This window comes from Trachypithecus francoisi, unplaced genomic scaffold (assembly GCF_009764315.1).
Source record: "Trachypithecus francoisi isolate TF-2019V2 unplaced genomic scaffold, Tfra_2.0 Lachesis_group9, whole genome shotgun sequence".
Classification (NCBI taxonomy): Eukaryota; Metazoa; Chordata; class Mammalia; order Primates; family Cercopithecidae; genus Trachypithecus; species Trachypithecus francoisi.
In genome coordinates, this window is record NW_022681474.1 from 60,556,387 (window position 1) to 60,579,351 (window position 22,965).

At 39.6% G+C, this 22,965-nt stretch overlaps 1 protein-coding gene across 1 annotated transcript in view; it reads left to right on the forward strand.

The window, feature by feature from the left end:
• The first annotated feature begins 827 nt into the window (after positions 1 to 827).
• Positions 828 to 22,965, forward strand: part of CUL2 (cullin 2) — a 38,945-nt gene continuing 16,807 nt past the window's right edge. Inside the window, exons 1-12 of the mRNA XM_033208898.1 lie at positions 828 to 888; positions 1,708 to 1,729; positions 2,243 to 2,339; positions 2,437 to 2,547; positions 8,078 to 8,236; positions 11,878 to 12,006; positions 14,826 to 14,933; positions 15,593 to 15,652; positions 16,789 to 16,917; positions 17,022 to 17,108; positions 19,086 to 19,238; positions 19,808 to 19,885. Coding sequence (XP_033064789.1) covers positions 828 to 888; positions 1,708 to 1,729; positions 2,243 to 2,339; positions 2,437 to 2,547; positions 8,078 to 8,236; positions 11,878 to 12,006; positions 14,826 to 14,933; positions 15,593 to 15,652; positions 16,789 to 16,917; positions 17,022 to 17,108; positions 19,086 to 19,238; positions 19,808 to 19,885 — 1,194 coding nt within the window. The remainder of the gene's footprint in view (positions 889 to 1,707; positions 1,730 to 2,242; positions 2,340 to 2,436; positions 2,548 to 8,077; positions 8,237 to 11,877; positions 12,007 to 14,825; positions 14,934 to 15,592; positions 15,653 to 16,788; positions 16,918 to 17,021; positions 17,109 to 19,085; positions 19,239 to 19,807; positions 19,886 to 22,965) is intronic.

A 22,965-nucleotide genomic window follows, 5' to 3' on the forward strand; every position in this document is an offset into this window, starting at 1 on the left:
GAATTAAGCAAATATGGAGGTTGAGGTAGGGTTTCTGATGTGAGTCACATCTTTCTTTTACAATGAATAGAATTCTGGGTATTTAAAATTGTTTTCTAGGTGGGAATGTCTGTTAAAGGAAATAAAGAAGTTAGTAATTTAGTCAGCATATTATAGAACTGCTTGTTAGAGCTATCGATCATTTTGTTCTTCTTTATTACCTGGAAAATTTTATCATGATGTGCTTCTTCTCTCCTGCTGTTTAGTTACCCAATGGTAAGTTCATATAGGAAAAGCAAAATAACTGTTTGTTTCTTTCCTTTTTAATAACCCAATTTTGGGGGGCTTTTTGTTTTATTTTGTTTGAGATGGAGTCTTCCTCTGTCGCCCAGGCTAGAGTGCAGTGCCCAACCTTGGCTCACTGTAACTTCCTCTTCCCAGGTTCAAGCAATTCTCCTGCCTCAGCCTCCTGAGCAGCTGGGATTATAGACATGCACCACCATGCCCAGCTAATTTTTGTATTTTTAGTAGAGACTGGGTTTCACCATGTTGGCCAGGCTGGTCTCCAACTCCTGACCTCAGGTGATCTGCCCACCTCAGCCTCCCAAAGTCCTGGGATTACAGGCGTGAGCCACCGCACCCGGCCGACCAGTTAGCTTTTTAAACTTTACCAGAATGAACTTAGGCTTAAACTAGTGAGGCCTACCTCACTTTATTAAACTCTTCTCCTAGTGGCGTATATTAGGTTCCTTCCAGTTTTTCCACTAACACCAGTCTTGTTTCTGTTGTGCACGTATGCAGATGTTTGCTTGGGGTCATAGAGTATGTACACTTAGAGTTTTGCCAGTATGTCCTCCAAAGTATCTGTTCTTCCACCACAAGCAGAACATGAGAAAACAGTTCAGCTCAGTATTACACCAGATTGAATGTGGGCTTATGTAAGGTCACACATGTGACCCAAGCCATGGAAATGAGCTCACATGTGTGACCTTATTATATGAACTAATCAGCAATATCAGGATATCAGGATTCCCTATGAATGACAGAATTACTGTAGCCATATTAATTCATGTCCAAAAAAAGTTTCCCAGAGCATCAGAATAATTAAAGGAAGAATCAAAGAGGACTAGAGGGCTTCAGAGGCAGGGAAGGACTCTAGTATGTAAAGGTGATTGCCTGGATGCTTTTCCTTGATGCTTTCTTAAATGATAGAAAATTCCTACATCCTATATAAAGAGCAAGAAGCTCTTACTAGGGAATGATGATAATGTGTTTTCTGTTGCTCTCTTTGTGACATTAATGCAAAGAAGAAATTATTTTAAAGTAGGTTGGAAGAGTGCGTGTAGTGAGATAAAACATAATGGTTTGATTTGAGCATTGGTACTAGAGTCAAAAAAATCCCAATTTAGGCTAGATTATTTTACTGTGGCTTTAAACAAACTTTTTTTTTCTATTTTATTTTTCTTTTTAAAAAAATTTTTGAGACAGGCTCTTACTCTGTCACCCAGGCTGAAGTACGGTGGTGCAATCATGGCTCACTGTAGCCTCAACTCCTCCTGGGCTCAAAGGATCCTCCTACCTCAGCCTCCAGAGTAGCTGGGACCACAGGCATGTGCCACCATGCAAGGCTAAGTTGGTTTTTTTTGTGGATTTTTTTTTGTATGGGGTCTCCTATGTTGCCCAGGCTAGTCTCAAACTCAGGACTCAAGGGATCCTCCCACCTCAGCCTCCAGAGTAGCTGGGACCACAGGTGCGTGCCACCATGCATGGCTAATTTTTTTTTCCAAATGAGGTCTCGCTGTGTTGCCCAGACTGCTCATAAACTCAGGACTCAAGGGATCTTCCCACCTTGGCCTCCCAAAGTGTTGTGATTACAGGCATGAGCCACGGTGCCTGGCTCTATTTCATATTCCTTTAATTAGAAAATCTAACATTCACCTACATGTCTTAATACGATTAAGACATTGTAGTTTGTAGTGAGTGAAATTCAAGCATTCTTAACCACCAGTATTAAAGTTTTGAATTGATGGGCTCGTATCTACTTTGTTAAAATTAAAGAAGTGTCATCTTAGTACTGGCATAGTATCTTGAACTTTACAATCAGTTTTCCTTTTATTTCTCGAAATGACATCTAATGTATTTTTATAGTTCTTTACACTGTGATTAGACCAATGAAATAAGGAGCCATATTTTGGCATACTTTGGTATACTTCCATAGATAATTTATATTCTCAAGAATATTTTGTGTTATGCCTTGTTTTAGTGATCGTGGTGGAGAAGACCCAAACCAGAAAGTAATCCATGGGGTTATTAACTCCTTTGTTCATGTTGAACAGTATAAGAAAAAATTCCCCTTAAAGGTAAACAGCCTCCTTTAAAAATATAAATAATTAGACTGTTAATTTTTTAAACTGCTTGCTCTAATTTCTTCTAATATGATGTAATTGATTTATTCAGTTTTATCAGGAAATCTTTGAGTCTCCCTTTCTGACTGAAACAGGAGAGTATTATAAACAAGAAGCTTCAAATTTATTACAAGAATCAAACTGCTCACAGTATATGGAAAAGGTAAGAAATAAAACATATTAAATATGTTTATCTATTTTTGTATCTGGCCTGGTTTTATTTAACATCGTTCTTAGTTTTTGGGGGGTTTTTTGGTGGAAAAAGATTGTTTATTTAATCATTAACTCTGAGTTATAGTTATTATACAATATCGTTGTTAAGTCATTGCTCTTGTTGTAACATTTTCCTGAGAAAACAGTACCCTTCCAGTTTTCATCATAATTGATGCTTTTTGATAAATCCTAACTGCCTGGATTAATATATATGCACATTCTTGGCAGAATAATAAACTGGATTTCATGCTTAGTGGTTTGTTTAGAGAATAGGATAAGTGCAGAAGCTCTGTGTTGAGGTTTTTTTCTTCATTTAAAATGAGAGGAAAAATAGGGAAAATATAGTAATGTCTAGAATGACATTTGGATAAGTCACTCTTTTGGTCTGTTAAGTTCTTGGAAAGCTGAGAGACAACCCCACATGAGGTGGTTTTTTTGTTTGTTTGTTTTGGAGACATGGTCTTGCTCTGATGCCCCGACTAGAGTGCAGTGGCTTGATCATGGCTCCCAGATTCAAGTGGTCCTCCTGTCTCAGCCTACCAAGTAGCTGGGACTACAGGCACACACCACCATGCCCAGCAACTTTTAAAATTTGTTATAGAGATGGGGTCTCGCTATGTTTCCCAGGCTGGTCTCAGAACTCCTCAACTCAAGCAGTCTTCCTGCCTCAGCCTCCCAAAGTGCTGGGATTATAGAAGTGAGCCATTGCACGCAGCCAAGAAATTTTAATTGATCACTAAACCAGTACATATTGGTTATCATATGTTAAATTCCATTTATATTTTCTCAGTAGTAGAAGAAAAAAAATGGTCATACAAATTAAATCACCATATATAAGCTATATTAGAATTTCTAGCCATGTTTTTTTTTATCTGCAGTGTTGTATTTCAGGCATTTTATTTTGGATGATTTGTGTTAGTTTATGTAGCCAGGAAAGGTCAAGTCGTGTAAGTGGATGAGCTGTCCTCCTACATCTGTAGGCCACAAGTTACAAAGCATCAGTGCTTACCGATACACTGTTCTGTCGTCCACAAAGCCCAGATCTAAAGGTCTTAGTTGTTTGACTCTCTTCCTGCTTTTGTTACTAATTAGCTCTGTCCCCTGAGCAAATTATCTGGAACTTTACCCCCATCGATTAAGTTCAGGTTATACTAGATCAGTGGTTCTAAGCTCTTAGCCCTTATTGCACCTTAGACTCTTGTTGAAATCTCTAGATCCAGCCCTAAGAATCGCACACAGATTATCTGTGATACATACACTTTGCTGTATCTGGCTCTCAAAAAGATGCCACTGGCAAGTGCTGGCAGTAGCCCAGATGTCTGTCTGAAGTTGAAAGGATAAGCAAAATGTGATACATACGTCCTTTGGAATATTATTCATCCAGTGTAGTGAAAAACTCTCAAACCATGTTTTTTCTTCTGCTCTGACATCACAGCAACGATCATCAGCACAGAAGGCTTCTGTAAACAAAGTTGTGGCTCTTTTCTCCCACACACCAAGCAGCAGATACCAGCCAGGTGTCCTCCAGTTCAACTCTAACACCATCTACTTGAGATAGTGGCCGATCGCACAGATTGGGGACTGAGTCTCCAAGACTGCCCTGCACACCCCCAGACATCAGTCACAAGGCTGGGCCTCCAGACTACTGACTGACTGGCTTTCAAGTTGAGGTCCTACAATACACTCTTTGGGTTCCATTAATTTGCTAGAGCAGCTTACGGAACTTAGGGAAACACTCAGTGTTTACTAGTTTATTAAGAAGGATATTTCAAAGGATATAATTAAACAACCACTTGAGGAGATACATAGGGCAAGATCTGAAATCATCCCCGAGTGCAGGAGCTTCTGTCCCTGTGAAACCGAGTCTTCTTCGATTTTTGTGGAAGCTTCATGATGTCAGTAGTGTTTCCCCCAGCGTACAGGGTGGGGCTTTCTCTGGGGAGGGTCTTATGACCCACGGTCAGAAAGGTAGGGCAAGATTAGAGTCCTGCCTTGAGGCAGGTGAAAGGAGAGTAGGAGAGAAATTCTGTTTCCTGAGACTCAACACACTCAACATTATAACTAAAGACTGTAACTAGGACTAAGGGAGTTATGAACCAGGAACCACAGATGAAAACCAATGTACATGTATATCACAATACCACACAGTCTTAAAAAAGAATTGAAGTTATGATACTTGACACAACATGAATGAACCGTGAAAATGTTATGCTAAGTGAAAAAAACCAGACACAAAGAAGCAAATATTCTGTGGTTCAATTTATAGGAAATATCTAGAACAGACAAATTCAGAAGGACAGGAAGTAGATGAGAGGTTATCAGGGGAGGAGGATGTGGGGATTTGTTACTTAATGGTTGTAAGGTTTCTGAGGGGGTAATGAAAAATATTTGGAAGCAGACAATGGGGGTGGTTGCACAACACAGTGAGCGTTATTTAATGCCACTGAATTGCCCATGTAAAAATGGCTAATGTAAATTTTATTATCTATGTTTTTACCACAATTTAAAGCTGATAATGTAATATTATCAGCTTTACTGTATTACTGATAATATATTACTGATAATGTAATATACCAAAACCATTGAATTTCACACTTTAAATGGGTGGATTATATAATATGTAAATTACATCTCAAGATGTTAAAAGGGAGGGAGGGGCATTGGAATAAATTATGTTTGGAAAAGAGTGTTTATTAGAAAAGCTTATTTCAGGCCGGGCACAGTGGCTCAGACCTGTAATCGCAGCACTTTGGGAGGCTGAGGCGGGCAGATTACATGAGTCCAGGAGTTCAAGACAAGCCTGGGCAACGTGGCAAAACCACATCTCTACAAAAAGTTAAAAAACTAGCCACGCATGGTGGTGTGGTCATCTAGTCCTAGCTCTTGGGAGGCTGAAGTGGGAAGATCACTTGAGCCCGAGAGGAGTAAGTTGCAGTGAACCAAGATTGTACCACTGCCCCCCTGCCTGGGCAACAGAGCGAGATCCTGTCTGACAAAAAAAGAAAGAAAAAGAAAAGCTCATTTCAGGAAATAATGTTGGACCATATTAGCTTCAAGGGCAAAATCCTGGACTTTGTTCTCCATTTAGTTAATTGGGAGATGAGTCAGTGCAGCCTTCCTGCCTCCCTTGCTGCATTCCTCTAGCTTTGGCCTTTCTTTCCCCTAGTGGGTTTACAGCTGTTTGAAGCCCTGCACTGGGGCAGTCCAACTTTGTCTACGTTTCTCTTGATATGCACCTCTCTCCCCTAAGTTATCATTGTTTTATGTTTTCCTTCTTTCATCCTCTTTCACCTCTCTCAGACCCACTGTAATTCCTGTTGCATAATTTTAGCGAGCAGGTTAAAGTCACTGTAGTATGCTCTGAATGACTAATAGGCTTAATCCTTTTGATTTGTTATAAAAATAGCCCTTAAAGGATTTATTGTTAACCAAAGTGCCTTTCTTAGCTGATGTGATATGTGGTGAACACTTTTGTCCTCTAGACGAGGGGTCCCCGACCCCCAGGCTGAGGACTAGTACTGACCTGTGGCCTGTTAGGAACCGGGGAGGACCAGTACTGACCTGTGGCCTGTTAGGAACCTGGCCGCACAGCAGGGAGTCAGCAGCCACTGTGTGAGCATTACCTACCGCCTGAGCTCTGCCTCCTGTCACAGCAGCAGCATTAGATTCTCATAGATTCTCACAGGAGCGTGAACCCTATTGTGAACTCTGCATGCGAGGGGTCTAGGTTGTGTGCTCTTTAGAAGAATCTAATAACTGAGGATCTGAGGTGGAATACTTCATCTGGAAGCCACCTGCCCCCAACAATGCCGCCCCCACTCCGTCTGTGGAAAAAATATCTTCCACTAAGCCTGTCCCTGGTGGCTAAAAGATTAGGGACCGCTGCTCTAGACCCCTTCTTGCCCAACCTGAGTCTATGACTTTGCCCTGAACTCCTGGCTTCAAAGGGTCACACAATAAGAAAGATAGGACTGTGGGACCCTGCTGTCTAGAGCTTCATTTTTATTGAAAATTTCTGGTATGCTTTCCAGGAATGATTTTCACTCCTTGTGCCCAGGCCAACTCAGCAGCACTCTCCAAAGTGCCAGGTGTATGTAGTTTCCCGGGAACACTTAATTTCAGAAACTCTAATTACACAGTTTCATGTTACAGAGCGTTTCCAAGCCTGTGCATTTGTCTGTGTATATATTGTTATTTTGTCTTGAGATAGAAATTAGTCAAATTCTTTGGTTATTTTCCTTATTGGCTAGTTCTTGTTAATATTAAACAGTGTTATTTGTAGCTCAGCGCTTTATGTAGGATAAACTTTAATGAGTCTTGATTGACACCCTTAACTATGACTAAATGTGTATTTACTTTCAACATTTTTATTTTTATTTTTATTTTTATTTTTATTTATTTATTTTTTTGAGACAGAACCTTGCTCTTATTGCCTAGGCTAGAGTGCAGGGGCGCGATGTCGGCTCACTGCAACCTCCTCCTCCCGGGTTCAAGCAGTTTTCCTGCCTCAGCCTCCCGAGTAGCTGGGTACTACAGGCACCTGCCACCACGCCTGGCTGATTTTTTGTATTTTTGTAGAGACGGGGTTTCACCATGTTGACCAGGTTGGTCTCAAACTCCTGACCTCATGTGATCTGCCTGCCTCGGCCTCCCAAAGTGCTGGGATTACAGGCATGAGCCACCTTACCTGGCCTTATTTTTATTTTTTTGAGACAGCATCTCTCTCTGTCACACAGGCTGGAGTGCAGTGGCGCAATCTCGGCTCACTGCAACCTCCGCCTCCCGGGATGAAGTGATTCTCCTGCCCCGGCCTCCTGAGGACCTGGGATTACAGGCATGCCCAGCTAATTTTTATATTTTTAGTAGAGACAGTGTTTCGCCATATTGGCCATGCTGGTCTTATACTCCTGACCTCAGGTGATCCACCTGTCTTGGCCTCCCAAAGTGCTGGGATTACTGGTGTGAGCCACCGTGTCTGGCCCCTACTTTCAAAAATTTTAATGAAATCTTTAATATGATAGTTAACTATCATGTACATACAGTTCCATTTACAAGAAGAGAAACCAACGTAAAATAATTAGATTCATCTACTTGATCTCAATATAATTTATTTTTTAATTTGATAGTTATTCATACAGAGATCACCTGTTCTGATTTTTAATCATCTGTACCCACTTTTCCTGTTACATGTTATGTTGTCCATGTAATTGGATGATGGTGTAGGTAAATGAAGACAAAATGCAGACTCTTTAACTTTAGTTCTTGCTTATAAGACTGGTGGAATGTAGATGACAGGTCCTAGCTTAAATAAAAATTTGAAATGATTTATGGAATGTGGGTCTAAATTGCTTGTGTAACCCTTATTACCTTTGCCATGTTTAATTCAGCCATTAAAATTTGGCCGAGTTACTTGCTGATATTACAGATTTTTCCTCATAGTAAAACTTTGTGTTCATGACTGTAAGAATATATTTCTGTAGGTTCTAGGTAGACTAAAAGATGAAGAAATTCGATGTCGAAAATACCTACATCCAAGTTCATATACTAAAGTGATTCATGAATGTCAGCAACGAATGGTAGCAGACCACTTACAGTTTTTACATGCAGAATGTCATAATATCATTCGACAAGAGAAAAAAAAATGGTAAGTTTCTACCAAATATGTGAGTAGAAATTAAATTACACATCCACCTTTTAGATCATCTTCTAGTCACCGTTGGTTTAATGCATGTTTTAGTAACAGTCTTTAAAATATTTTAAATAAACTTTGACAGATTATTAATACTTTATTTTGAAAGACTATTTTGGGCAAGTGTTTTCAAAGAGTGTTCTAAAATCAGAAGAAAAAGTGGGAAATTGTGTTTATACATTTTTATATATTACAAGAGCTAATTTCCTAAATACATTTAGAATTCCTGATAAACAGTAGTAATAAAGACAAAGACTATAAAAAGGAAATACAAATATTATATAACAAAAGTAATCATTTATATAACCTGAAAAATAGCAATATCTGATTTTATTTTATTTTATTTTTGAGACAGAGTCTCACTCTGTCACCCAGGCTGGAGTGCAGTGGTGCGATCTTGGCTCACTGCAACTTCTGCCTCCTGGATTCAAGTGATTCTCCTGCCTCAGACTCCTGAGTAGCTGGGATTACAGGCGCGCATCACCACACCTGGCTAATTTTTTTGTATTTTTAGTAGAGACAGGGTTTCACCATGTTGGTCAGGCTGGTCTCAAACTCCTGACCTCGTGATCTGCCTGCCTTAGTCTCCCAAAGTGCTGGAATTACAGGCTTGAGCCACCGCGCCCAGCCTCTCTGATTTTTTAAAAAAACAAAAAACATGCATTAATTTTATAAGGAGGAAAGATAATAAATATGTATGTTTTATTTAATTAATTTATTTTTTTGAGATGGAGTCTCGCTCTGTCACCTAGGCTGGAGTGTAATGGCACAGTTTTGGCTCACTGCAACCCCTGCCTCCCCGGTTCAAGCAATTCTGCCTCAGGCTCCCGAGTAGCTGGGATTGCAGGTGCGTGCCATCACACCTGGCTAATTTTTGTATTTTTAGTAGAGATAGCGTTTCACCGTGTTGGCCTCCTGGTCTCAAGCTCCTGACCTCAGATGATCCACTTGCCCCGGCCTCCCAAAGTGCTGGGATTACAGGTGTGAGTCACCGTGCCTGGCCATTAATCAGGTTTTTTGTTTTTGTTTTTTTTTCTTCTTGAGATGGAGTCCTGCCCTGTCACCCAGGCTGGAGCACAGTGGTGCGATCTTGGCTCACTGTAACCTCTACCTCCCGGGTTCAAGAGAGTCTCCTGCCTCAGACTCCAGAGTAGCTGGGAATACAGGCGCCTGCCCCCACCCCTGGCTAATTTTTGTATTTTTAGTAAAGATGGGACTTCACTCTGTTGGCCAGGCTGGTCTCAAACTCCTGAGCTCGTGATCCGCCCGCCTCCGCCTCCCAAAGTGCTGGGATTATAGACGTGAGCCACCGCGCCCAGCCCTGTGTTTTTTAAAGCAACATTGATTTCGTAGACCCAGGACAATGTAGTCAAAACACAATTTTATTTTAATTCCAAAAGTCACTGTCTTGAAGAGTATGATGGAAAGACTTTAATGGCCAGCAAGACTTATTGTAAAACCTATAGTAGTTAAGACAGTGAGGCATTGGTACAAGGACAGACAGATATCCCAATAAAATAAGAGACCCCAGAAACAACCCACGCATATGTGGCCACTTGATGTAAGACCAAGGTGGCGCTGCAGAGCACCAGGTAAAAGATGGTCTTTTCGACACACATTGCTCAGTCAATTGGATATCCATTTCGGAAGAAAATGAAATTTGATCACTACGTCAGATACCATATACAAAATCAATTCACTAGAGTTTTTATCTAAATGTACAAGGTAAAAAAATAATACTTTTAGAAGATAATATCGGAGAATATCTTCATAACCTTGAGATAGGGAAAGATATTTTAAATAGGACACAAAAAGCCCAAACCACAAAGAAACAATTGATCCAGTGAACTACATTAAAATGAAAAACTTTGGATTATTAAAAGGCCATTAAGAGGGAGGAAGACTGCTTGAGCTCAGGAGTTCAAGACCAGCCTGGGCAACATGACAATATCCCATCTCTCCAAAAAAATACAAGCATTAGCCAGGTGGGGTGGTGTGCACCTGTGGTCCCATCTACTTGGGAGACTGAGGTGGGACGATCACTCATGCCTGGAAGGTGGTGGTTGCAGTGAGCTGATATCCTGCCAGAGCACTCCAGCCTGGGTGACAGAGTGAGACCCTGTCTCAAAAAAAAAAAAAAGCCATTAAAACCACTGGATCATCAGAAGACACTTATAGGGTAATGTAGCTGCAGTAGTAAAGATTTATATCCAAAATCTAAAATGGCCAAAAAACAGACACTGCAGAATAGAAGATACCCAGATGGCCAATAAACATAAAAAGAAATGTGAAGCAGCAGGAGCTTTTTGAACACTGAAGTGAGAGTATAAATTGATGCAACTACTTTGGGAAACTGGCATTGACTGCTAAGTGGGATATATTATGTATATTTTATGATCCAGCAGTTCTACTCCTAAACGTATAACCACCCCACCGTACCTTCTGACCGCCAGTGCCTGGACATATGTACAGAAGACTTACAGGAATGTTCATATCATTAGTATTTGTAATAGCTCCGTAAACTGGAACAGCTCAAATGTCCAGTAACTATAGAATAGTACAGTATATTCGTACAATGGAATATTATAGAGGAGTGGAAATGAACAAATTAAAGCCTGGTACAACAACATAGATGATCCTTATACACATTTTGTTGAACACAAGAAGCCAGATGTGAAAGAATTGTGTGATCCCATTTTTGTATATAGTTCAAACTCATCTGTGATTTAGAAGTCACAGCAGTGGTTACCTTTGCAGAGGAGCAAGAGTGTGTGATTGGAAGGAGGCGTGAAGGGGACTCCTGGGTGTAGGTAATGCCTATTTCTTATCCTGCGTGTGATTACATGGGTGTGTTGTGTATTCACTTGTAATAATTCAGTAAGATACACACTTAGGTTTGTATACTTTTCTGTGTATGTATGATGCTTTAATAAAACATTTAAAATAAAACCTACTACACAGAGATCATTATTTACCTCCCAGTGTTAGAGATCAAAACGTTTGGTAACACATTGTTGGCAAAGGAACTCTCTGCTGTTGGCAGCTGTGGTTAGAAGGATCTGTCTACAAGATTAAACTTTGACACAGTAACCTCACTTTTGGGAATTTATATTGCATATATTCTTGCTCATGTATAAGATTATTGATTGCAACATTGCAATATCAAGAGACTGGAAACCACCTGAATTTCCATCAGTTGTTAAGAAATTATAATATATCCACATAATGGAGTACTGTGCAGCTGTAAAATACATAGAAATGCTTTGTGTACTGATAGGAAAAGACTACTAAGTTAAAATGTGTTCTGAAGCTACAAATAATATACAAAATACAGTACACTGTATTAAAAGGGGCAAAGGGAAGAATATATGTATTCACTTGAATTTGCACAAAATATCTTTGGGAAGATGTTAAATAACCACATCCCTTTGCTGTGGGGAGAGGGGCTTGGGTGGCTGGGAGGTGGGCATGGGGGACTTTTCTCTGGGTACTCTGCACTTGGACCCATATATTGTATTCCTGCACTTGGATCCATATATTACCTAATAAATGAAAATATTTAGGAGTTAATCCTCAGATGTCTTTTTCCTCTCAGACATGGCAAATATGTACGTCTTACTCCATGCTGTGTCCACTGGTTTACCTCATATGATTCAGGAGCTACAAAACCACATCCATGATGAGGGCCTTCGAGCAACCAGCAATCTTACTCAGGAAAACGTGAGTTGTGTGGGGAACTGCAGTGTTTTCCTCCTAATCAGATCCATCGTGGGGTCTTTCCTTTGACTTTACTGTTTTGAAAGATGAAAGAAAAAGTCTTACCATGCCACAAAATAAATGTCTTTATTCAATTATTTTAAACCTAGAGCTTGTTGGACTCATTTTGGCATTATCAAATTATTAGAAAGCTATTGATGAGATAGGCTGCTGCTTAGCCATACGGAGGTGTCCGTTGAACAGTTGTTAACTTTTCACAGAAAAATAAGCTTGCCATTTCTAAGTAACTGTGTTTTTGTGTAATTGGCATTGATAACATAATTTGTTGTCATGGTAGTAGTATTAATCAGTGGTAATATAGACAACTTGTAATTTTCCTCCTTTCCATATTCTGTGAATCTGGTTGTCTAGGAAGCAAATTTAGGTTAAAATAATCTTCTGTAAGTATATGCTTGCTGCCCCAAATACCCAAAACAATAACCCTCGTATCCCTAATACTCATCTTCCTTGAGTACTTTGCCAATCAGGTGACTGTAACAGTTTATCTTTCCCATCACCAAATCTTGTTATTACTGGTGACGGTTGATGAACAAGAGAGACGTAACTTCAAATGTTACTATCTCTTCTTTTTCTTTTTCTTTTTTTTTTTTTTTTGAGACGGAGTCTCGCTCTGTCGTCCAGGCTGGAGTGCAGTGACCGGATCTCAGCTCACTGCAAGCTCCGCCTCCCGGATTTACGCCATTCTCCTGCCTCAGCCTCCCCAGTAGCTGGAACTACAGGCGCCCGCCACCTCGCCCGGCTAGTTTTTTGTATTTTTTAGTAGAGACAGGGTTTCACCGTGTTAGCCAGGATGGTCTCGATCTCCTGACCTCGTGATCCGCCCGTCTCGGCCTCCCAAAGTGCTGGGATTACAGGCTTGCGCCACCGCACCCGGCGTTACTATCTCTTCTTAAGTAGAGCTGTTTGCCCTTAATCTGTAAGATAGTATCTGTCACGCCTGTAATCCCAGCACTTTGGGAGGCCAAGGTGGGCGGATCACGAGATCAGAAGATTGACACCATCCTGGCTAACACGGTGAAACTCCGTCTCTACTAAAAATACAAAAAATTAGCCGGGCATGTTGGCGGGCGCCTGTAGTCCCAGCTACTCAGGAGGCTGAGGCAGGAGAATGGCGTGAACCCAGGAGACGGAGCTTACAGTGAGCCAAGATCACACCACTGCACTCCAGCCTGGGCGACAGAGTGAGACTCCGTCTCAAAAAAAAAAAAAAAAAAAAACAAAAGGTAGTATCTGTGTGTATGTGTGTAGCCGTCACTGTTCAGGAGCACTTTTTAGAGGCTGTTACCTTAGCGACAGATTGGTCTTTGGCAAGTAATAATTTTTAGTTTTTATGTTCTGCCACAATAATATGTAAGTTTTCTATTTTTTAATTTCTTCAAATTCCTTTTACCACAGTTTTCTATTTTTGTGGAACTATTAGTTTGTATTATGCAGATTTATTACTCTGTATTATTTGTCAAACTTACTAGTTTACGTTATTACGTTTATAGATTCCATGTCCAATGACATGGGGCATGGAAGCATAGAATTTTGTGTCAAGGCTGGGAGATTGCCGGGCGCGGTGGCTCAAGCCTGTAATCCCAGCACTTTGGGAGGCCGAGACGGGTGGATCACGAGGTCAGGAGATCGAGACCATCCTGGCTAACAAGGTGAAACCCCGTCTCTACTAAAAAATACTAAAAACCTAGCCGGGCGAGGTGGCGGATGCCTGTAGTCCCAGCTACTCCGGAGGCTGAGGCAGGAGAATGGCGTGAACCCGGGAGGCGGAGCTTGCAGTGAGCTGAGATCCGGCCACTGCACTCCAGCCCGGGCGATAGAGCGAGACTCCATATCAAAAAAAAAAAAAAAAAAAGGCTGGGAGATGGAAATATAAGTGAATACATTAGTAGTAGACTCAAATCCAGCTGACTTAGTTAAGTCTTAGGTAGTAATTTCTTCACGGTTATCTCCATTAAGAGGGAAAACTCACTTTTGCACTATTAGGTATTTCTTCTCTCTGAGATGTGAGGGATTGTCTTGCTGAGTTCAAGGGGTCTCTGTTCTCAGGGTTACTGGCTTTTTAACTATCCTCTCTCTCAGCCTTCAGTGACTTTGCAGGCAGTCTTTGCTTATAATAAGCCTCTATGAAAGTGATAGACCTGGTAGTTCAGGTCTTGTTATCCTGAAGTTATTCCAACACAGTAGAAAAGTATGCTTTTGTTGGGTTCTTCTGGCAGGTACTAGACAGGCTATGACATTAGCTTATTGTGTTGAATGACAAGCTGTTTTCTTTCTTTTTTGTGTGTTTTTGTTTTTTTTTTTTTTCTGAGACGGAGTCTTGCTCTGTCGCCCAAACTGGAATGCAGTGGTGCGATCTCTGCTCACTGCAACCTCCACCTCCTTGGTTCAAGTAATTCCCCTGCCTCAGCTTCCCGAGTAGCTGGGATTACAGGTGCACGCCACCACGCCTGGCTAATTTTTTTGTATTTTTAGTAGAGACAGGGTTTCACCATGTTCGCCAGACTGGTCTCAAACTCCTGACCTCAGGCAATCCCCCTGCCTCAGCCTCCCAAAGTGCTGGGATTATAGGCGTGAGCCACCATGCCCGGCTGACCAGCTATTTTCAACACCAAAGTTTTAAATTTTTAAAATCGCTTTCTGAGAAGTGTGCATGTGTAAAACATAATTTCCTTGAGGAAAAATTTACTCAAGTCTAATAAACCTAGTAGTTTATCCTTGAACCTTTTAAAATGTGGTTTTGTACTTATATTTCATATTTTTAGATGCCGACACTATTTGTGGAGTCAGTTTTGGAAGTGCATGGTAAATCTGTTCAGCTTATCAACACTGTTTTGAATGGTGATCAGCACTTCATGAGTGCATTGGATAAGGTAAGTTTTAAATACGTATATACTATATATGTAGATAAAGCTCTGTCATTCTTTAGGCAGTTTCAGGATTAGACTCCTGGTATGAGATTTCTGACCTAGACATGGAGATTAAATATGAAATTCAAAATGGAAATAATATAACTTTTAAATTATTAACTGAATAGTAAATTAAATGCTTGTAGAATTTCCCATGATTATGCTATATAAGGGGAATTTTTAATCTGATATCTTCTGGACAGACATGCATAATTTTACAATTTTTAGTACTGATTTTTTTCTTTGGCCATAATACTTAGGCTATATTGAATAATATTTGAAAAGAGAATAGATATGTTTTAGGTGAACTTTTGTATACTTTAAAGGAAAGTTACTTACAAGATTGTAAGTTTTTTTTTTAAGTAGTGTTATTTTATCTGTTCAAATTTTGGTAATGAGTTACAGAGTATCTTGCAATAGCAACAGGATGTATAGATATTTTGTAATTAGAGAATAAAGTCAGAGGAGTCTACTGTGTTAGGTGGGAAAATATTAACGAACTACCGGCAATGCTGTGTTGTATGTGGCGGGGTAATTTTGGATGTACAGATTATGGCCTATATTGAACTAGCTGTACTTTTTCCCTATGGCTGGTGGTTAATTATGGCCTGTTTTTTATGTAGGCCCTTACGTCGGTTGTAAATTACAGAGAACCTAAGTCTGTTTGCAAAGCACCTGAACTGGTAAGTTTGGTGTTTGCTGAAAAGTAATCTTAGGAAAAGTCAGTATTAGAAAAGGAAAACTGAGAATATCAAATTAATTTTGTTTTTGTAGCATTTTTCAGAAAAACGGAAGGAAAATTGTCTACATTGTATATAGTTTGGCATTTATGTAAGGAATGCAACATACCGTGTGTCTTTTCTTAAAAAATAATCATTTTACAAAGTTTGGGTTTTAATGTATGTCTATTTTGAAATAATTTGTAATACTTTTCATGTAGATTGTTATATCTGAAATCTAAAGGAAATCTGATGATAGAGTTTGGGTAACCTTTGAAGGAAACTTGCTTACAAGGTTTTTGTAACTTTTTTTAAAGTACTTGTTCAATGTCAAAAATTATAAAAGCACTCGAAACTCACCCAGGTGTTCTTTTAAAAGTTTATATTACCCATATCGGCCGGGCGCGGTGGCTCAAGCCTGTAATCCCAGCACTTTGGGAGGCTGAGACGGGCGGATCACGAGGTCAGGAGATCGAGACCATCCTGGCTAATATGGTGAAACCCCGTCTCTACTAAAAAATACAAAAAACTAGCCGGGCGACGAGGCGGGCGCCTGTAGTCCCAGCTACTCGGGAGGCTGAGACAGGAGAATGGCGTGAACCCGAGAGGCGGAGCTTGCAGTGAGCTGAGAGCCGGCCACTGCACTCCAGCCTGGGCGGCAGAGCAAGACTCCGTCTCAAAAAAAAAAAAAAAAAAGTTTATATTACCCATATCAGTTGCTTTATTGGTCAATAAGTGATGATTCGATATTTGACTTGTTCTTTTAAAAAATTTACCTTATGATGTGTATTTTATTTAGTTTACACTTATGATTATTATATAAAGCTTTAGAAGCCTGGTGTGGTTGTGCATGCCTGTAGTCCCAGCTGCTTGGGAGGCTGAGGCAGGAGGATCCTTTGAGCCTAGGAGTGTGAGGCTGCAGTGAGCTATGAAGTTGTCCACTGCAATCCAGCCTGGGCGACAGAGCAAGACCCAGTCTCTTAAAAAAACAGTAAAAACTCTGTCCACTGATCTTATCTTGTATCACCACTTTGCCTCCTTTGAGGCATGATATATACAGAAGCAACCTTTGTAAGATTTATTATCAATTTCTACATGAGCTTGCTAAGTACTGTGACAACTTACTGAAGAAGTCGGCGAAAGGGATGACAGAGAATGAAGTGGAAGACAGGCTCACGAGCTTCATCACGGTGTTCAAATATATTGATGACAAGGATGTCTTTCAAAAGGTATGTTGTGAACAAAAAAGTTTCGTTTGTGTTTTGGTCAACTTTATTTCTGAATGCTAAATGATTAGAAAGGAAGTGATCTTTTAAAATATTTTTAAATGCAGTTCTACGCAAGAATACTGGCAAAACGTTTAATTCATGGGTTATCCATGTCTATGGACTCTGAAGAAGCCATGATCAACAAATTAAAGGTAATGTAAGTCTTTAATCTGGTACTGTCCTAGAAATTCACTCACAAGCACGTAAAGATGTTCATTGCAGCATTGTATGCAGTAACAGGAAACAATTCATCCAGTTAAATGTATATTTTTATATTCACACAGTGGGATATACAAATACTATATTAAAAGGACAAAATATGTATATTTTCCTGATTCACAGGATAATCAGTATTAACGATAAAAGATTATTACTACTTTAAATGAATACACCTAAAATATTCCTTTAAGTACAAATTTTGGAGTGCAATTCCATTTCAGTTTATTTTTACATCATTTCAGCTTGCTTGCACACCAATAAGTGGTAGCAGATTCTCATTTCTCTTGCATTATTCAGTAACTTTTCTTGCATAGTAGACATTTTGAATATAATATGCACTCCTTTTTTCCTTTTTCTTTTTTTTAAGAGATAGGATCTCACTATGTTGCCCAGGCTGGACTCTAACTCCTGGGCTCAAACGATCCTCCGGCCTCAGCCTCCTGAGCAGCTGGGACAACAGGTGTGCACCACTTCACCCAGTTGCTATGTCACCTACAAAAAAGAAAAAAAAAACAACTTGGTTTTTAATTTCTAAAAGTAAGAGTTGGCCAGGTGTGGTGGCTCACACCTGTAATAGTAGCACTTTGGGAGGCCAAGGCGGGTAGATTGTTTGAGCTCAGTAGTTCGAGACCAGCCTGGGAAACATGGCAAAACCCCGTCTCTACCAAAAATACAAAAGTTAGCTGGGCTTGGTGGCTAGTCCCAGTTACTCAGGAGGTTGAGGTGGGAGGATTGCTGGAGCCTGGGACATCGAGGCTGCTGTGAGCCATGATCACACCACTGCACTCCATCCTGAGTGACACAGCAAGACCCTGCCTCTAAATAGATTAATTACCCCAAAAAAAGTAGTGTTAATGAGCTTTTTATATTTCAAGATTAGAGATTCAGATTTTCTGACCTAGTAACAACATAATTTTGAATAATTTTTTTTTTTTTTTTTGAGACGGAGTCTTGCTCTGCCACCCAGGCTGGAGTGCAGTGGCCGGATCTCAGCTCACTGCAAGCTCTGCCTCCCGGGTTTACGCCATTCTTCTGCCTCAGCCACCTGAGTAGCTGGGACTACAGGCTCCCGCCTCGGGCCCGGCTAGTTTTTTGTATTTTTAAGTAGAGACAGGGTTTCACTGTATTAGCCAGGATGGTCTCGATCTCCTGACCTCGTGATCCGCCCGTCTCGGCCTCCCAAAGTGCTGGGATTACAGGCTTGAGCCACCGCGCCCGGCCCCCTATAATTTTCAATAATTTTAAAGAAATAATTTTCTTCATCACTCAGTAGATGCTACTAAAAATATGCCTAATATGCCTAAGTAGACCTTTTTCAGTTGACTACTGGCTGGAGTATTCCCAGTAATCATTTATGTAATCTTTCATTTGATACTATCTGTAAACCTTATAAGAGCCAGCAGCTGTGGTATGTGCCAGTAGTCCCAGCTACTGGGAGAGTGAGATAGGAGGATGGCTTGAGCCCAGGAGTTCGAAGTTGTAGTGCACCACGATGGCTCCAATGAATAGCCACTGTGTTGCAGCATGGGCAACAGTGAGACCCCATGTCTTTAAAACAAAACACAACATAAAATCCTTATAAGGTATCTTATGTATAGTAATGGGGCATTTTGCAGTGCTGAAATAAGAGATGAATGTATAAAAAAGTTTTTGTTTACGGGGAGATTTATTGTTCCTAGATAGGTGGTTTTTATTCACTTACTTAAAATATGCCTTTAAAAAGAAAGAAAGTTTGAAAGGTTTTGATTAGTTGCTTTGACTTATGAGGAATATATTACTAGTCCTTGGGTATAAGTGTACATGCAAGAACATTTGAACAAAGACCTAGCAATACTGACACATTCTTATTAACCAGTATGACTTATTATTTTTCTTTTGAAGTCATGTATTTTCTAAAACTTTTTTTATAGCAAGCCTGTGGTTATGAGTTTACCAGCAAGCTACATCGGATGTATACAGATATGAGTGTCAGCGCTGATCTCAACAATAAGTTCAACAATTTTATCAAAAACCAAGACACAGTAATAGATTTGGGAATTAGTTTTCAAATATATGTTCTACAGGTATGAATATGTGTTTTACTATGAGCATTTACTAATCATTTCAGGACTTTGATACAAAGGATTCATAAATGGATGCCTGATTACGTTTGATTCTGTCAGTAGATCGTGGCTTCCAAAGTCCTATTGATTTGGGCTGGGCGTGGTAGCCTTTGAGAGGCCAAAGCGGGCAGATCTCTTGAGCTCAGGAGTTCCAGACCAGCCTGGCCAACACAGTGAAAACTCATCTCCACTAAAAATACAAAAATTAGCCAGGCGTGGTGATGCGTACCTGTAATCCCAGTTACTGGGGAGACAGAGACAGGAGAATCACTTGAACCCCCGGAGGCGGAGGTTGCAGTGAGCGGAGATGGTGCCACTGCATTGCAGCCTAGGTAATGGAGTGAGACTCTATCTCAGGGGGGAAAAAAAAAAAAGTCCTATTGATTTGGAATGAAATGTGCCATAATAGAAATACTCAGATTTTATCAGCATTTTGAGGAAGAAAAAAATGTTTTAGATGTTTAGATTATTTAATAAATATTTACTTTCAATTTAGATGTTGATCCATTTAGCTTATTTTTTCCTTCTAGGCTGGTACGTGGCCTCTTACTCAGGCTCCTTCATCTACGTTTGCAATTCCCCAGGAATTAGAAAAAAGTGTACAGATGGTAAGTTTGCAGGAAATATACTAGAAGACTAAAGGAATTTTAATAATTGTCTTCATATTGTATCACCTTTAATATTTTTTCAAAGTCTTAAGGGTTCATGTGATAAAAATATATTCACAAATTATAGTCAGTCTGCCCTTTGGGAAGAATGTAAGTTGTTGTAGTTACTAATATTAAAACTAAAATGCTAAGAATGTCATACAGTTCTTTGTCAAAGCATGTCTCTTATTCTGAATAAATCTGTCATCTGCTATTAAGCAGTTTTAAATTATAAAAATGTTGATATCAGAAGAAAGCTTAGAATTCAACACTTAAAATATCACTTACCAGTTTTCCTTTTGAATTTTGACCAAATACCTCATTCAACTCTTGTAATATTTTTTATTTCTGTCCTGTAATGTAGGTGAGTATATGTGAAGTAACTGCTGGTAGAGTAAGTAGTAACAGTGATCAACAGTGGTAATAATAGAGGAGAGTGCTGTAACCAGTCAGGTAGGTTTCAGGAAGGCAAGCATGATAGACTTTCAGAATAGGAGGCTAAATTAGGACTTCTTACATCTTCTCTGAAAAGACATTGTAGCACAGACTGTTTTAGAAACCATGAAGAAGAGCATTTGTGCAGACATTCATTGGATGAGGCAGACTATAATCCAAGGTTATTACAAATTTTGCAGAAAGGATACATCCCAAAGTGCTGGGATTTCAGGCATGAGCCACCATGCCTGGCCTTGGCAGTCTTCTACATTTCTTTTTAAAAATCCTGTGTCCCTGATTGAAATTAAGGGAGAGAATAGGAGCTGACAGAAATGAAGTTTTCCTTTAGTTTTTTTCTTTCCTCTTTCCTTGAAATAATTATTTTCCATTTATAGTTTTTAACTCCTTAAACTTTATTGATGTATAGCCTTCATCAGGTTTTAGTTTCCCCATTTACAAATAGGAAGTGAGTTTCTTTCTGTCTATAAAATTCTGATTCCAAAAATACTGTTCTCTCCATTTGAATTGTCTCCAATTACCAGTAGAGGGAGTTTGTCCTTTATTTTTTTCTAGTAAAGTTCAAGTTTTCAGACACATAGGATTGAAATCCATTTGTATACTTAATAATGTACAGTTTTCACATGTAAATTAATTCATCCTGCCTTAGTGATGATGTGCATTTTTTTACATCTTAATCTTAAATATGACTATTTATCAAGAATTACCTTTATTTTACACCAAAGTGTCTCAAAACTGTAGAATTAAAGATGTAGTTAAAAATAATTTCTTTTATACTTTAGGCCAATAAATCTTAATTGTTACATTTCTTTTTTACCTAGGCCAACCCTGAATAATATTAAGAAGTTTTTAAAGTAGCTGGGCGCGGTGGCTCACACCTGTAATCCCAGCACTTTGGGAGGCCGAGGTGGGCGGATCACGAGGTCAGGAGATTGAGACCGTCCTGGCTAACACAGTGAAACCCCATCTCTACTAAAAATACATAAAATTAGCTGAGTGTGGTGGCATGCACCTGTAGTCCCAGCTACTCGGGAGGCTGAGGCAGGAGAATCAGTTGAACCCAGGAGGCGGAGGTTGCAGTGAGCCGAGATTGCGTTGCTGCACTCTAGCCTGGGCGATAGAGCGAGACTCCATCTCAAAAAAAAAATAAAATAAAATAAAAAGAAGAAGTATCTAAAGTAGAGTATAATAATGTAGCTGTCTATTAAAGGTAAATAAACTCATTGAATTTTTAAGGCTCTTTGAGATCTAATTAATGCCCTTAAAGGGCATTAATTTCTTACTAATAAGCTTTGCTAACACAGTTATTTTAATGACATAACCAAGGAAGGTTTTATAACTTTCGTCTTTGTAGTGCCGGATGAATTGATGAATTTATTGGAGTTTGTTCTTGACTAGCTATAGATATGAGAGTCTTTATAGTCAGATTTTAAATGTAAGTATGAGTCAGTATCTTCTTTTGGCATATTGATATTATCATCAATAAAACTTTACCAAATATTAGTATTGAAGAGGTAAAACATGTTTTTAGAGCATGGAATATACATTTTATTTTATTTTATTTTGTTTTATTTTTTTTTTGAGACAGAGTCTCGCTCTGTCGCCCAGGCTGGAGTCCAGTGGCCGGATCTCAGCTCACTGCAAGCTCCGCCTCCCGGGTTTACGCCATTCTCCTGCCTCAGCCTCCCGAGTAGCTGGGACTACAGGCGCCCGCCACCTCGCCCGGCTAGTTTTTTGTATTTTTTTTTAGTAGAGACGGGGTTTCACCGTGTTAGCCAGGATGGTCTCGATCTCCTGACCTCGTGATCCGCCCGTCTCGGCCTCCCAAAGTGCTGGGATTACAGGCTTGAGCCACCGCGCCCGGCCGGAATATACATTTTAAAGCCAGTTTTGCAGTTTAAATTATGAGCATTTTAAAGCTGGAATTTATCATTTCCAAAAGTGTTTTGAGAAAAAATGAAAGATTTTTAAAAACTTTTATTTTGCTTTTGTCCAGAGATTCATTGTAAATGTGTTATAGATAAATTGTGAATTATATAGTAGTGATTGAATTTTATTGATATCCCTCGGGATTATTAGTCAGATCATACTTCTGAAATCCCCTTATGATGTATTTCAATTTGCTGTTTGTCTGGATTAGAACTAAGCAGGCAATCTGAAGTATTCCAGGTGCTAGTCATTTCCTATTCATCCTGCAAAGGGATTGGTGGATCTGCTGGTAGAGGAGGATGCTGCACCATTAGAGGGAAAATAGGCTCAACAGATTTCAGCTTCCCAGGACTAGGCAAACTTAGAGTAACTACTGAAAGAATTGACTCGTTTTCTTGGCTGGAGCTATTAACTTTTGCTGTTAAGGAGTGGTCATACCATAGCTGACAGGTCAGTCATTGGTGACTGCTTTCTGTGAACTTCCTTTTTAAAGTACAAAAGGTAAAGTTTGATATACAAATAAAAGCTTTAAGTATGTTATATATGGTACATCATGCTAAAAGTTTATGCAGAATTCTGAACTGGCATAATGCAGTTTATTTTTTAGTTTTGTAAAAAAATTGAGTTTTTATCTTTTTCACATTCAGCATCATTTTTCC